Raw genomic sequence first — 13,063 nt, 5'->3', positions numbered from 1 at the left:
GGTTCGGCATATGATCGTAAAAGCGATCGTATGTGAAGACGTGCAGTACCCGATTCGTTATCTCAGTGTTTGTCAATGTTGGCGCTCTTGTTGGGGGTTATGCATGTTGTTGTTCTTGTTAGCTAAAGTTGTCTGTATGTGGTGCTTTAGATATCTTCATTTATGTTGGTGTTGGTTGTTAAGACTGATTTCTCAGCTAAGATCAGCGATCGGTGGCGACAGTTTTCGTCGGCGGTTCAAGCTATGCGCGCTACATTTCGATCGCCTGCGGAAAATTTTGAAAGTTTGGTGGTAGCATGTGGGGAATGAGGGTAGTGTAAGCGTGTGTTTGTGGTTTCAGAATTTCAAATAGCGTTTAGGAAGTGACAACAACAAAATGTTTGGTGGATATAAAATACAATAGATTTATAGAAAAAAAACGTATGAAATACTGTGAAAAGAGTTAAAGTAAGTTCTAAACAAAAACAGAAAAAACAAACGTTTTATTCAAACGCATTTAATTTGCCCTAATTAATATAATGGATACGGACAACAGTTCCTCTGATTCAAAACCGGCACGCTCTAAGCCTGTGGAAACACTTGTTTTGGCCAATTATGCAGCCAAAGCAGAACAGAAACGGAGTGGCGTCGGCGGCGGCCGCAAAGAGGATGAACGCATTACGACGGCAGTTATGAAGGTTTTGGAAGGATACGATTGGAATTTGGTGCAAGCGACTGCAAAGTGAGTGCATGAATTAACCTACTTCACATATGCATATAAGTATGTGTCTACTCATATCTATAAACAGAGGCAGCAATGAAAATTTCTTAGAAGGGTTGCCTGACATATAGAGATATAAAGGTGGTTTGCTATTGTCATATCTACTTCGCTTTTGTGGACTAAATTTACTATTTCATAAATTTTTCCTGGAAAGATTGTGTATCCCTGAGAGAAGTAATTTTAATGACAAAGAAGAAGTAATTAGTACGAGTTTTATAAAAGAGACGGACTCTGATAGTTTTAATCAACAGCTTTAAATAAAATAAAGTCGGTTAAAGATAAAGTATTCGTAAGTATTTCTTCCAAAAACTAGGTTTTAATTCACATTTTCCATTGGTTATCTGATGATGAATCGTTATTAAATTTAAATAAGATGAGAATTATTTCTCATATCGATCGATTGCAATAGTTTGAGAATACTCTTTTGTTGGAATACGAGTTGGTTGGAAATTTAAACTTATACACGGAAAAAGTGGTGATCAATTGAAAATCGAAAAGGTCACTAAGAATGGAAGGGTCTCCACTTTTTTTGTGTACGCTTACTCGATCGTATCGTTAAAGCCAATTTTGAATAATACTATATTAGTATTGGTGGTAACTTCTATATTGACTCTTTTGTCTTCCACTCCCAGTGGGATTACTAAATAACTGGAGATATTTTAATAAAACTCTATATTTTGAAATTTGAATTTCGAACTTTTTTTATAAAAAGAAAACACAAAATAAACAAATATATATAGGCCGCCGTAGCCGAATGGGTTGGTGCGTGATCACCATTCGGAATTCACTGAGAGGTCGTTGGTTCGAATCTCGGTGAAAGCAAAATTAATAAAAACATTTTTCTAATAGCGGTCGCCCCTCGGCAGGCAATGGCAAACCTCCGAGTGTATTTCTGCCATGAAAAAGCTCCTCATAAAAATATCTGCCGTTCGGAGTCGGCTTGAAACTGTAGGTAGGAGGAGGAGCTCCGCCAAACACCTAACAGAAGTGTACGCGCCAATTATTTATTTTTTTTTATATAGTATAATGCATACATACATCGCTACAGACGGGTCTGCCAAAAGCATGATATACCGCCGGTATATTACTTCAGCCGCCGTAGCCGAATGGGTTGGTGCGCGACTACCATTCGGAATTCACACAGAGAACGTCGGTTCGAATCTCGGTGGGAACACCAAAATTAAGAAAAACGTTTTTCTAATAGCGGTCGCCCCTCGGCAGGCAATGGTAAGCCTCCAAGTGTATTTCTGCCATGAAAAAGCTCCTCAAAAAATATCTGCCGCTCGGAGTCGGCTTGAAACAACATCAAGACGCACACCACAAATAGGAGGAGGAGCTTCGCCAAACACCCAAAAAGGGTGTACGCGCCAATTATATATATATATATATATACTACATCAGCGGCCGCCGTAGTCGAACTGGTTTGTGCGTGTTTATTATTCCTTTGGTCTGGGTTCAAAAGCTACTAAAGGCGAGACTTATCAAACTTGAGAAAAAAGGATTTTCTAACAACTCTCGATCATTGGCAGGCAATGCCAAAGCTCCGAGCGCATATCTGTCATGAAAAAGGTTCTTATGAAAATTATCTGCCGTTCGGAGTCGGTTTGTATATAAAAAAAATGAGTCACTTTCAGACGGAATAGGTCTAGAATAAGAGAAGAAAACACGTAGTTTATTCAACCAATAGTATCAAAGCAATAGGCAAACATTAACGTGGGATTGGTGTCCCTAAACCCACTATGACAAAGGTTATTGCTCAAATTTACCGGGATCTATGCAGAGAAGTCATTGATAATTATAACTCTAGACAATAGAAAATTTAGTAATACCTCGCATACAACTTGTTTTATGTCATTTCGACCCGTCTTAATTAGAAACCTCTATGTTACCACTTCAATCACTTTTTCTAAGAACATTCGCAATTCAGCATCAAATTCTAGCCTTTGAGGATACAATTTCTCGCTTCAGAGGTGTATAAAACCGTAGAGCTCTCTATTTGTAGGAGCTCTCCATGTATGAAACATATTGGGAAAGAAGCCTAAATATTTTTAAGGAATGTAAGCACTGGGTTATTTGCACTTTGCATTACGAAACACTTAAAGATTTCAACAGCTAACAACTACGATACCTATAATGCATTAACAACGAGTGATTCGAGTTCGTCGTACGACTTTTGTTCTGCCTATGACGTCATCGGAATAATGTACAGGATGCCTGGAGGCAGAGCTGAGATTTAAATTTAAAGTTTTTCCTTAGCCACTGAGCGCATGAGTGGAGCAGAAGCCGCGTTACGATGTCACAGTGGACGGGTAAATGACGTAAGCATTTTTCAAGGCCAGTGATTCGTCTGCAACTGCTCCTCGTAGATTTTCTCTACGTTGCTAGAATATTCGACGTTTACGTGATGCCCCATGTGAAGATTTGATTCGTTAATGGGTACGAAGGTTTTGGGCAACAAGTTTGAAGGCAAACACCTCACGGCCGAGGACCAGCCGGACACGAAAAAATGAGAATATTGCACTTTTGAACCTGGAGCTTCAAAAAAATATTGTACATGAAGTATTAAGGAAGGATCTTAGATTTCACCGTTTCAAAATTCAAATAGTTGTAGCACTTAAACCCAACGGTTACAATTTGCGTAAAAGTTTCTGCGTTGTAGCGATTTCGTACGATTCATTTTCATTTAAATGGAATTTTAAATAAGCAAAATTGCCCTTATTGGTTACTTAAAGGGCAGACCCCAATATTAAAACATCAATAGCCACTTCACAGTCTCAAAGTTTGGTGTGCAAAGTGGGGCAGTGGAGTAATTGCAAATTGAAATTCTCGAGGGCAAGCAATTTCTTGGGACGGTGGCATATGTAGCTACGTCTGAGGAGAATATATCGAAAAGGGAAAATAGTTTTATATTTAATTTCACCTCATTTTCTTTTCTACTAAACATCCCGAAGATAAGGCAAATCTTAACAAATCAACAACTGAATTAAAAACATTATTAAAACAGCACCAAGATAAAAAGCTTGAGAATTACATACATTACTTGGGGGCCACGGCAGTTAACAATTATTCTCAATGGAAAGTAACTAAAAAGTTAGTCAAAGCAGTTTCATATAAACCTCCCATCAAAACACAACACGGAATTCGAGAAAAGATCAATAAAGAAAAGGTAAACACACTAGCTGAGCACTTTAAAATAATATTCTCAAACGAAAAAGACTATCAGCACATTGAACAAAATGTAAATAAGAGTAACCCAGAAAAGAAAATGAAAATGACAAACTTAGCAGAAATCAGATATCGTTTGAAAAATCTGAACAGTAAAAAAGCACCGGGCTACGATCTAATAAATGGTAAAGAACTACCTGATGTAGCAATTACATACTCGTATACATGATACGACAAATATTCAACATCATATTAAGGACACAATGCTTCCCACGCCTCGGGAAAGATGCACAAATAACGGCAATCCCCAAACCAGGTAAAAATGCATCAGAAACGACATAATATCGCCCCATTAGTCTCTTGCCCATTCTTTCAAAAGCGTTTGAAAAAGGTTACCTGGAAAACAGACATTTTTTATAAAGTTTGAAGATGAATGCTCAAGCATGATGCAAATGACAGCAGATGTACCCCAAAGGAGTGTCTTGGGGCCTCTATTGCACCTGATATTTACAGCAGATATACCGATCCCAACAAAAAAATTGCATAATGTCATATTCAGGGATGACATGGTTTTAAAGCCATCAGATAAAATAGAAAAAAAGCTACTGACATTCTTCAACAAACAATAAATGACATGGCTCGATAAATGGGGAATAGAAGTCATCAAAGATAAAACGGTACAAGTAATATGTTCAAACAGAAAGCCAAAGAAACACAAACTAACAATAAAAAACAATGAAATAAAAATCCTTCCAAGTGCTCAGTATCTTGGCATAACTATAGATGAGAAACTAGACGGAAACATATAGAAAACAAATGAAATGAAATCAAAAACAAGTTCCGACAACTATACTGGATGTTGGCTGAAAATTCAAAACTAAGCCTTAAAAACAAAGTAGTGATATACATATAAATCTATGATCTCACCCATTTGGAAATATGGCATAGAAAACAGTAAAAAAAACAATATCAAAATAATTCTAATCTAAAATACTTCGAACAATAATAAAGCAGGCTGGTATATACCGACACAATTAGAAAATACAGCATGAAACATATACAAGGACTAATCAAAATGCACAAATGCGCAAACTACCACAATCGGAGAAAGTGGGAAAACCTAGATTAAAACGATTAACTCCAACAGAACCCACAATATAACAAAAATAAAAAAGCAAAAACAAAAAATAATAATAACTATAACACTTAGAAAATAATATAATGAAGCATAATCTGAAGTAAAATTGAATGTTTATCTGAGATTGGTTAGAGAACAAAGAATTGCAATACTACTGTAAAAATAATTACTTATTGTTTAAATCTAACTCGTAATTTAAAAATGGAAATAATAAAAAAAATTCTTTTTATTTCGCAAATGTTTTTGCCTCCACTGGTAGCTTGATTCAGTTATAATTTCCCGAGGACTTAAAATAAGATTCTATAAATAACGAGTGATTTTTTAGCTATTCTCTTTTTAAACAGTTGTTTAAACAGCTAACGCACGTTTCGTGTTTTGTTTCACTGTCAAACATCTTCAGTTTGGTCTATAATTTATCCATGAATCGTCTTGCAAACGAACAACGCTTGCAAATCATAGAATTTTATTATAAAAATGCGTGTTCTGTTAAGAAAGTTTAAAGTCGAAAAATTGTGTTCAGCGACGAAGCTCATTTTTGGATCAATGGGTACGTAAATAAGCATAATTGTCGATTTTGGAGTGAAGATCAGCCAGAAGAATTGCAAGAGCTACCAATGTATCCAGAAAAGGTCACAGTTTGGTGCGATTTATGGGCTGGAGGCATCATTGGGCCGTACTTCTTCAAAGATGCTGCGAATCGTAACGTAACTGTGAATGGTGAGCGCTACCGTGAAATGATATCCAACTTTTTTTTGCCCAAAATGCAAGAGCTTGACTTGCATGACATGTGGTTTCAGCAAGACGGTGCCACATGCCACACAGCACGCGTAACAATGGACTTGTTGAGAGGCGAGTTCGGTGAACATATTATTTCACGTTCGGGACCTGTTTGGCCACCCAGATCGTGCGATATAACGCCTTTAGATTATTTTTTGTGGGGCTATGTTAAAGCTCATGTCTATTCAGACAAGCCTGCTTCAATTAACACATTGGAAGACAACATTAAAGCATTTATATGTGAGATACCGGCCGAAACATTGGAAAGAGTATGCCAAAATTGGACTAAGCGGATAGACCATTTGAAGCGCAGTCGCGGCCAACATTTGCATGAAATAATCTTCAAACATTAAATCATATGGACTGTACTATCGATTTAAATAAAATGTCATGCATTTTTCTGAATTTTACGTGTGTTTTTTTGAAAAATTAATTTCCAATTTTGTTTTTGAATAACTTTTTTACTAAATAAAAAAATATTTTGAGTACTTTTATTTTTACGAGCTGCATTGGCTGTCTCTTTGTATACTGCAGCTGTCTAGTTCGCAAGTATCAAATATAATTGACGTCGACGCTATTTGCAAAAATTATAAATCTACCGATTATAATTTTCAATAAATTTTGCGCCTGGCTGTTATTCTACTGCTCGTATCTGGTTAATGTTCCTTGCTCGGAAGTAAAGAAAACACAAAACAGATGAAAGCTTCCAATAAAAAAACATAAATAGTACAAGATTGAACAAATGGAAGAGTCGACAAAAATTGGCCGAGCTCTTTCTCCTATTTGTGGCGTGCGTATTAATGTTGTTCCAGTGCTTGTATAAAAATCATTAATAACATGTAAGCGTCAACATCAGTCATTTAAGCATGTAGGTCAAAGGAGGATATATTAAAAAAACTGATACATTTTTTTCCTCATCTATTTATACATTTGTCCGTTGACATTAAGTAGGCTATTTAGCAAATTGACAAGGATTTTATATATACATACATTGCTAATGGCCAGCGCTAAAAGGGATAAAATTAAAATAAACGAAAATAATTTAAATAATATACAATACAATAATCAGTTTAAATAATTATAGTTTAACAACAATATATAACAGAGTAACTATTTTTATATATTTATTCTTTATAGTATTTATTAGGTCGCTTGGTCGAGTTCTCTTTAGACGTATTTTAGTTTTTCTTTCACTTTCTAGAAGTTTGTTGATTTCTGTATTATTGTGCTTGTGTTTTGTTTTATTACTGTGTTTTGTCAAAGTGCCTTGTTGTTATCTTTTTGTTTTCTTCTTCTACTGTTGCTTTATTAAAAGTCCTATGGATCTCATAAATCCTCGTGTACTGTTAGACACAGTCAAAATTCGAAGAATCGTCCATTGTCGTTGGATTTTCGCTATATGAGTATTTTTAGCCGTATCCCACACCTGTAGATTGTGCAGACTAATCAATGAAGTTGCCGAAGTTTTTCCTTTATTTGTGTGACTTTGTATGACTTTTTGTTTGATGTGTAATTCCAATTTATTTATAGTTTCCAATCCAAGTGAATTCCCACTTATTTAGCGGTTGGTTCTATTGTAAGTGTCATTTATTTTAATTGGAACTACAGTAAATTTTGTTTTGGTAGTAAATATGACTTGTACGGTTTTGGTCCCATTTAGTTTTAGGCACCTGTTGTCAAACAATTCCTTAACTGCGTTTATTAATAGCTGCAGCTTTTCAGTAGCAATAGTTAAGCTTTTGTCTGAAGTCAATAGTATTGTATCGTCTGCGAACGCAGCAATTGATGAATTAGTTACCGCCTGTATGTCTGTGGTGAACAAAACATATAGTTTTGTTTCTAGAACGCTTCCCTGCGGAATTCCAGCTGTTATTTGCTGAATATCGGAACAATGATTGTCATATCTAATATAAAAACTTCGGTAGGTTTGGTAGCTTTTTATGAAGAGATAGCAGCCAAAAGGTAGTATTGCTTTTATTTTGTGAAGCAAGCCTTTGTCAAACGTTTTAGCAACCAAAAATACTACCACACAGTAAAAATTGTTTTCAAAGTCTAAATGGATTTTATGAGTAACTCTATGGATATTAATCTGTTGATAACATTGGTTCACAAATTTATAGTTTTTCCCTCCGCATGCCAATATCCAATTCCTATGTACTAAGTACTGCCATAAGTTCTGTTACAAGTTAAGTCTGTTGTAGATATGAAAGTATAATACTTTTTTTGAATGAAGTTAGTTTTATTTAATTGTGTAAATATTAAAAAAGAAAATTTAATTTTCATTCGAAATGGTTACCATTTGCTTTTACACAAACCCCAAACGGGAAGGCATTAGGCGTCAAATAAACGTGACAGAAGAGCCTCCAATATTCACCAGTTACGAACTCCAGTCAGCTGGGAGCAAGCTCAAAAACAACAAGGCACCAAGACCGGATGGAGAACCCGAAGGAGATCGCAAAAATGCGACCTCAAATCTTATTAGACATGTACAACGCCTGCCTAAGAGAGGGAACTTTCCCAGAAATCTGGAAAAAGCAGCAACTCGTGCTAAGGAAAGGCAACCCGAACCTCCCATCAACATATCGGCCATCATGCATGCTCGACACAGCAGGCAAGCTCCTTGAATGATTGATCAAGCCGCGACTGACCGCAGCCATAGATAACGCCGGACTATCAGCAAGACAGCTCGGCTTTAGATGCGGAAAGTCTACAATAACAATCGAAACTGTCACAAATAGCGTAAGAGCAGGGCAACGGGATAGTATACAATCCAGAAGCGTAGGCCTCCTTGCCACTTTAGATGTAAAGAACTCTTTCAATAGCGTAAGATGGGCAGACATATTGGCCGCCTTAGAGCTAAGGTTAAAAATTCCGGCATACCTACAACGCATAATGAGAAAGTACTTACGAGACCGCTAACTCATCTATCAAACCCCAGAGGGTTCTCGTTGAATAGAAGGATCCGGATCAGCATAAGGATCAATTCTCGGTCCCGACTTATGAAAGATTAGTTATGACGAGATATTCAATATGGAAATGCCCGATAGTGCCTTTCTAATCGGATACGCAGACGATATTGCAGCAGTCATCACAGCACGAAACCTTGAATAAGCACGTAGAAAACTTAATCAAGTAATGACATGAACATAAAAGTGGCTAGATTCACGTGACCTCAAATTAGCCACAGAGAGAACGGAGCTAATACTTCTAACCAAGAAGCACCGCTAGAAGTTGGCATGCAAACTTGCTCAAATACGCTAACCACAAAAAAGTTCTAAAGTTTCTAGTCATAAGACTAGACTCAAGACTAACATTCTGGGCCCAAATAAAACACGCAACAGAGAAAACCGCTAAGACGACATCCCTACTCAGTAGACGGATGGCAAATATAGAGGGACCAACCCAAATGAAATGGGATATAATGATGGCTACCACCCTCTCTGTTCTCTTAGCATCGGTACAACGAACGCCAGCCCTGAGAGTTGTGCCCACCTACCGCACAGTATCAAGGCCAGCTGTTCAAGTAATAAGTGGTTCAATACAGATAGATTTACTAGCTTTTGAAAGGAAAAAGTTATGGAAAGAGGGATAATACTTAAACTACTGGGTACAGAGTTAAACTACGAATATATTAATTCCCAGAGAATTGTCCACAAAGAGCTCGTGCCAATGGGCCAAACCGTCAATGCCATTTTCTATCTTGGCAATTTGAAGCGTTTGTTGCATCGCATTCGTCAAATTCGCCCTGAATACCATAAAGGAGGAAGCTGGTGCATATTGCATGATAATTCACCATCTCATCGATCCACTCTTGTGACTGATTTTTTGACCAGAAGTCGCATTTAAACCATCAATCACTCACCGTATTTGCCTGATATGGCTCCCTGTGACTTCTACCTATTCGAAAAATTGCATTTGGCTATGAAAGGAAAACGTTTTGCGTCCGTAGAGGCCATCCAAAAGACTTTTACCGACATCCTGAAGGACATTTTGGTCAATGACCTGAAACATTCTTTCGAAAAGCTTTTAGATCGCGCAAAACAGAGTATCGAGACCAGAGGGGACTATTTTGAATAAATAAACTCGAAGTTATCAGAACAAAGCTCCTGTCGTTTAATTTTAGATCAGTCTTGTTGATGTTGGATTCCCATTGTATACTGTAACTATTCCAGGTCTTGACCCAATACTTGACTCTATATATTGATCGTAGGCTAATTGAGGTATGACTTTTAGTTTCTTCTGTGAATTTTCAGATTTATGTTTTTATGGATAGGACAAATGCAATAATCAAAATGGATAATCCAAATCAGTTAATATTTAGTATTTTCTCCCTCACGAAGAGTAGGCGGGGTAGTGAGCTAATCTCTATCACATTTATTGAAAATGAAGTACATAAATAAGGCGTTTTTCAATAGGTGCGCTTCAACTTTTTTCCGATAAGGAGGGCGAACGACGCAATATTTTTTATTTTTCGCTTGTCATTTGTAAACTTCATTAGTATGCATTTCATCATGGAACGCTTCACACTTGAGCAACGATTGCAAATCGTGCAAATTTTTTATGAAAATAATCGTTCTGTTGCTGCTACTTTAAGAGCATTACGGCCATTTTACGGTCCATTCAGTGATGAAGCTTACGTTTGGCTCAATGGCTTTGTCAAGGCATAAGGCACCGTTGCATCCCGAAAAAATCACTGTTTGGTGCGGTTTACATGCCGGCGGCGTAATTGGCTCATATTTTTTCGTTGACGAGAACGATCGCCACGTTACTGTGAATGGAAATCGATACCGCGACGTGATAAACGATTATTTTTGGCCGCAATTGAATGGTATGGACTTAGACGACATGTGGTTTCAACAGGACGGGGCCACAAGACACACAGCACACGCTACAATTGATTTGTTGAAGAGTAAGTTCGATGAGCGCATTATTTCCAGAAATGGACCGATCGAATGGCCGCCGCGCTCGTGTGATTTGACACCTCTAGACTATATTCTTTGGGGTTATGTGAAGTCGTTGGTCTACAGTAACAAGCCGGCGACGATTTGTAAGCTCAGAGCCAATATTGAACGCGAAATTGCTGGAATTTCGGCCGATTTATGCAAAAGAGTGGTCGAAAATTGGGTTCAACGATTGGACTTCGTAAAACGTGCACGCGGTGGTCATGCAAAAAAAATCGAGTTTCATACTTAAATGTATATGTTCAAACTCGATAATAAAAAAAAACTAGTTAAAAAAGTCAAACCATTTGTGTTTTATTCAAAAAAAAAGTTGAAGCGCTCTTACTGAAAAACGCTTTATATATAAAAATTTCAACGAAATTTTCCAATGCTTACTAATTGTGGCGGCAATTTACATACATATAATTTGTTTATTTAGTTAAAAAGTTATTTCAAAACAAAACAATTTTTTTTAATTGTGCGGTATAAGAGAAGCACAATTTAACAGTACGGCTAGCCTTAGTCGGTTTGGTTTGTGCATGAGTACCATTTGGTGACCCTGGTTGTAAAGCTCATTTCTAATGGTTTTCACCCTTCGGTAGGCAATGACAAATCCATGAGTGCATTACTACCTTTGATAAGTTTGTCATAAAAACCATATGCCACACTGAGTTGTCATAAAGTTGTGGGCTCCTCAATTGGTAGGACAACATTAAGTCGCATCCCACAAATTTGGAGAGAAGGCTTGGCTATTCATCTAAAAAGGATGTACGTAACAATCTATAGATATGTATGCCTATGTAATACAAAACACTCGCTATTGCCAATTTCTGCCTTTTCCTAAACTAGTTGCCACTGAGTTATTACTTGGACAAAATGACGACTTCATATTGAGTAATAGAGTTTGATAAACCATTTGATTCAATTTTAATAAGAATATAAAGGTGTATCAGTTGTACTTTTGGTAAAATATAAGTTACTCAGTTGATAACGTGTCTCACGCTTTATAACATTTTTCCTTATAGGTATTCATATAAATCATATCAGCTTCAATTTTATTACTGAATTTCCAGCAAAGAACCTAAATATCATATAAAAGTCTTTTAAAAAAATTATTTTGCAAAAAAGTGCTCTAAAATAGGGGAGCTAATTTTTGTTTACACAACTTATCATATTAAAATCGTGTTACTCGTATGCCATTGATATGTGTTTCGAATATATGTTTTTGTGTGATTAAAATATTTTATGCAAGCTACTTGTGTATGTATGTGGGTAGAGTCGTAGCGGACCATCGCCAAAAGGGCATCGCTTTGAGGACATGAGTCATTTATTGTTTATGCCTTTATAAGCATTTGTATGTAAGTGCGCAGTATGCATAAATGATTTAGTAAAATATGAATTATTTGTTTTATGCTGAACTATAATTCATGTCAATACGTTAAAAGATAAATACTCCTAACAACCTTAATATGAAATAGGGAAGCATTTGCGAACTAAAAGTTAACGTTCGACTGCAGATAAGAATAAAAAGTAAATAATACTCTGGCCGGGTAGAAGTGGCAATAGAAGAGAGAAGCAAATACACGGCTACGGTAAGTTGGTCCTCCACTCTTGTTCATCCTTTGCTCGGAATTTTTGTGTTGAAATTTTTCTCAGAAGATTTATTTATATGCAGCTCTCCCTGCTTTGCAAGACTCACTAGAATACTCACCCTAAGCGAAGAATAGCTCCCATCTGATGTTTTGCAAGATCTAGAAGTGGACGATTTATTTGTGTAAATTATACTGTAGTTTTTCAACTTAAAAAATTTGTGTAAAAATTAAGCTCTATCAATGAGACAGTTATAAAATCTCAATCTGTGGTTACTAACCTTGTCGGTAAAATAAACTTTAGCTTATTCTGCTTGCATGTTATTATCTATATATAAGTAATTCCTAAAATATGCACCCTTTCGGAAGATGTACCCATATAGTTTTTGCAAATGGTGTTGTACGTCAATCATTTTCGACATTTCTGAACTAGACAGTTGTAATATACAAACGAACAAGCAATGCGTTCCATTGCCATAATTGTCAAAATAGAGATTTTTCACCGTTTTCTTTTATTTGTAAAAAAGTTACTCAAAAACATAATTGGATGATTAATTTTGCGCCACCCTATTAATCTTTGTGGCATACCAATTACTCCATAGCCTCCAATACAAAGCCTAAATTGGTTATATGAGATATATTTATTTCATTGGGCTGCCTTGACTGGCTTAATGCCAACTCAAATTTTCAATAC

The 13,063-nt window shown here is 36.5% G+C and overlaps 1 protein-coding gene across 1 annotated transcript in view; it reads left to right on the top strand.

The window, feature by feature from the left end:
- The first annotated feature begins 240 nt into the window (after window positions 1-240).
- The window catches only part of LOC128854764 (uncharacterized), a 74,651-nt gene continuing 61,828 nt past the window's right edge, over window positions 241-13,063 (top strand). Inside the window, exon 1 of the mRNA XM_054089140.1 lies at window positions 241-721. Coding sequence (XP_053945115.1) covers window positions 519-721 — 203 coding nt within the window. The 5' untranslated portion in view covers window positions 241-518. The remainder of the gene's footprint in view (window positions 722-13,063) is intronic.

Source organism: Anastrepha ludens, chromosome 2 (assembly GCF_028408465.1).
Source record: "Anastrepha ludens isolate Willacy chromosome 2, idAnaLude1.1, whole genome shotgun sequence".
In the NCBI taxonomy this organism is placed as follows: domain Eukaryota; kingdom Metazoa; phylum Arthropoda; class Insecta; order Diptera; family Tephritidae; genus Anastrepha; species Anastrepha ludens.
This window is presented reverse-complemented; position numbering and strand designations above follow the sequence as displayed.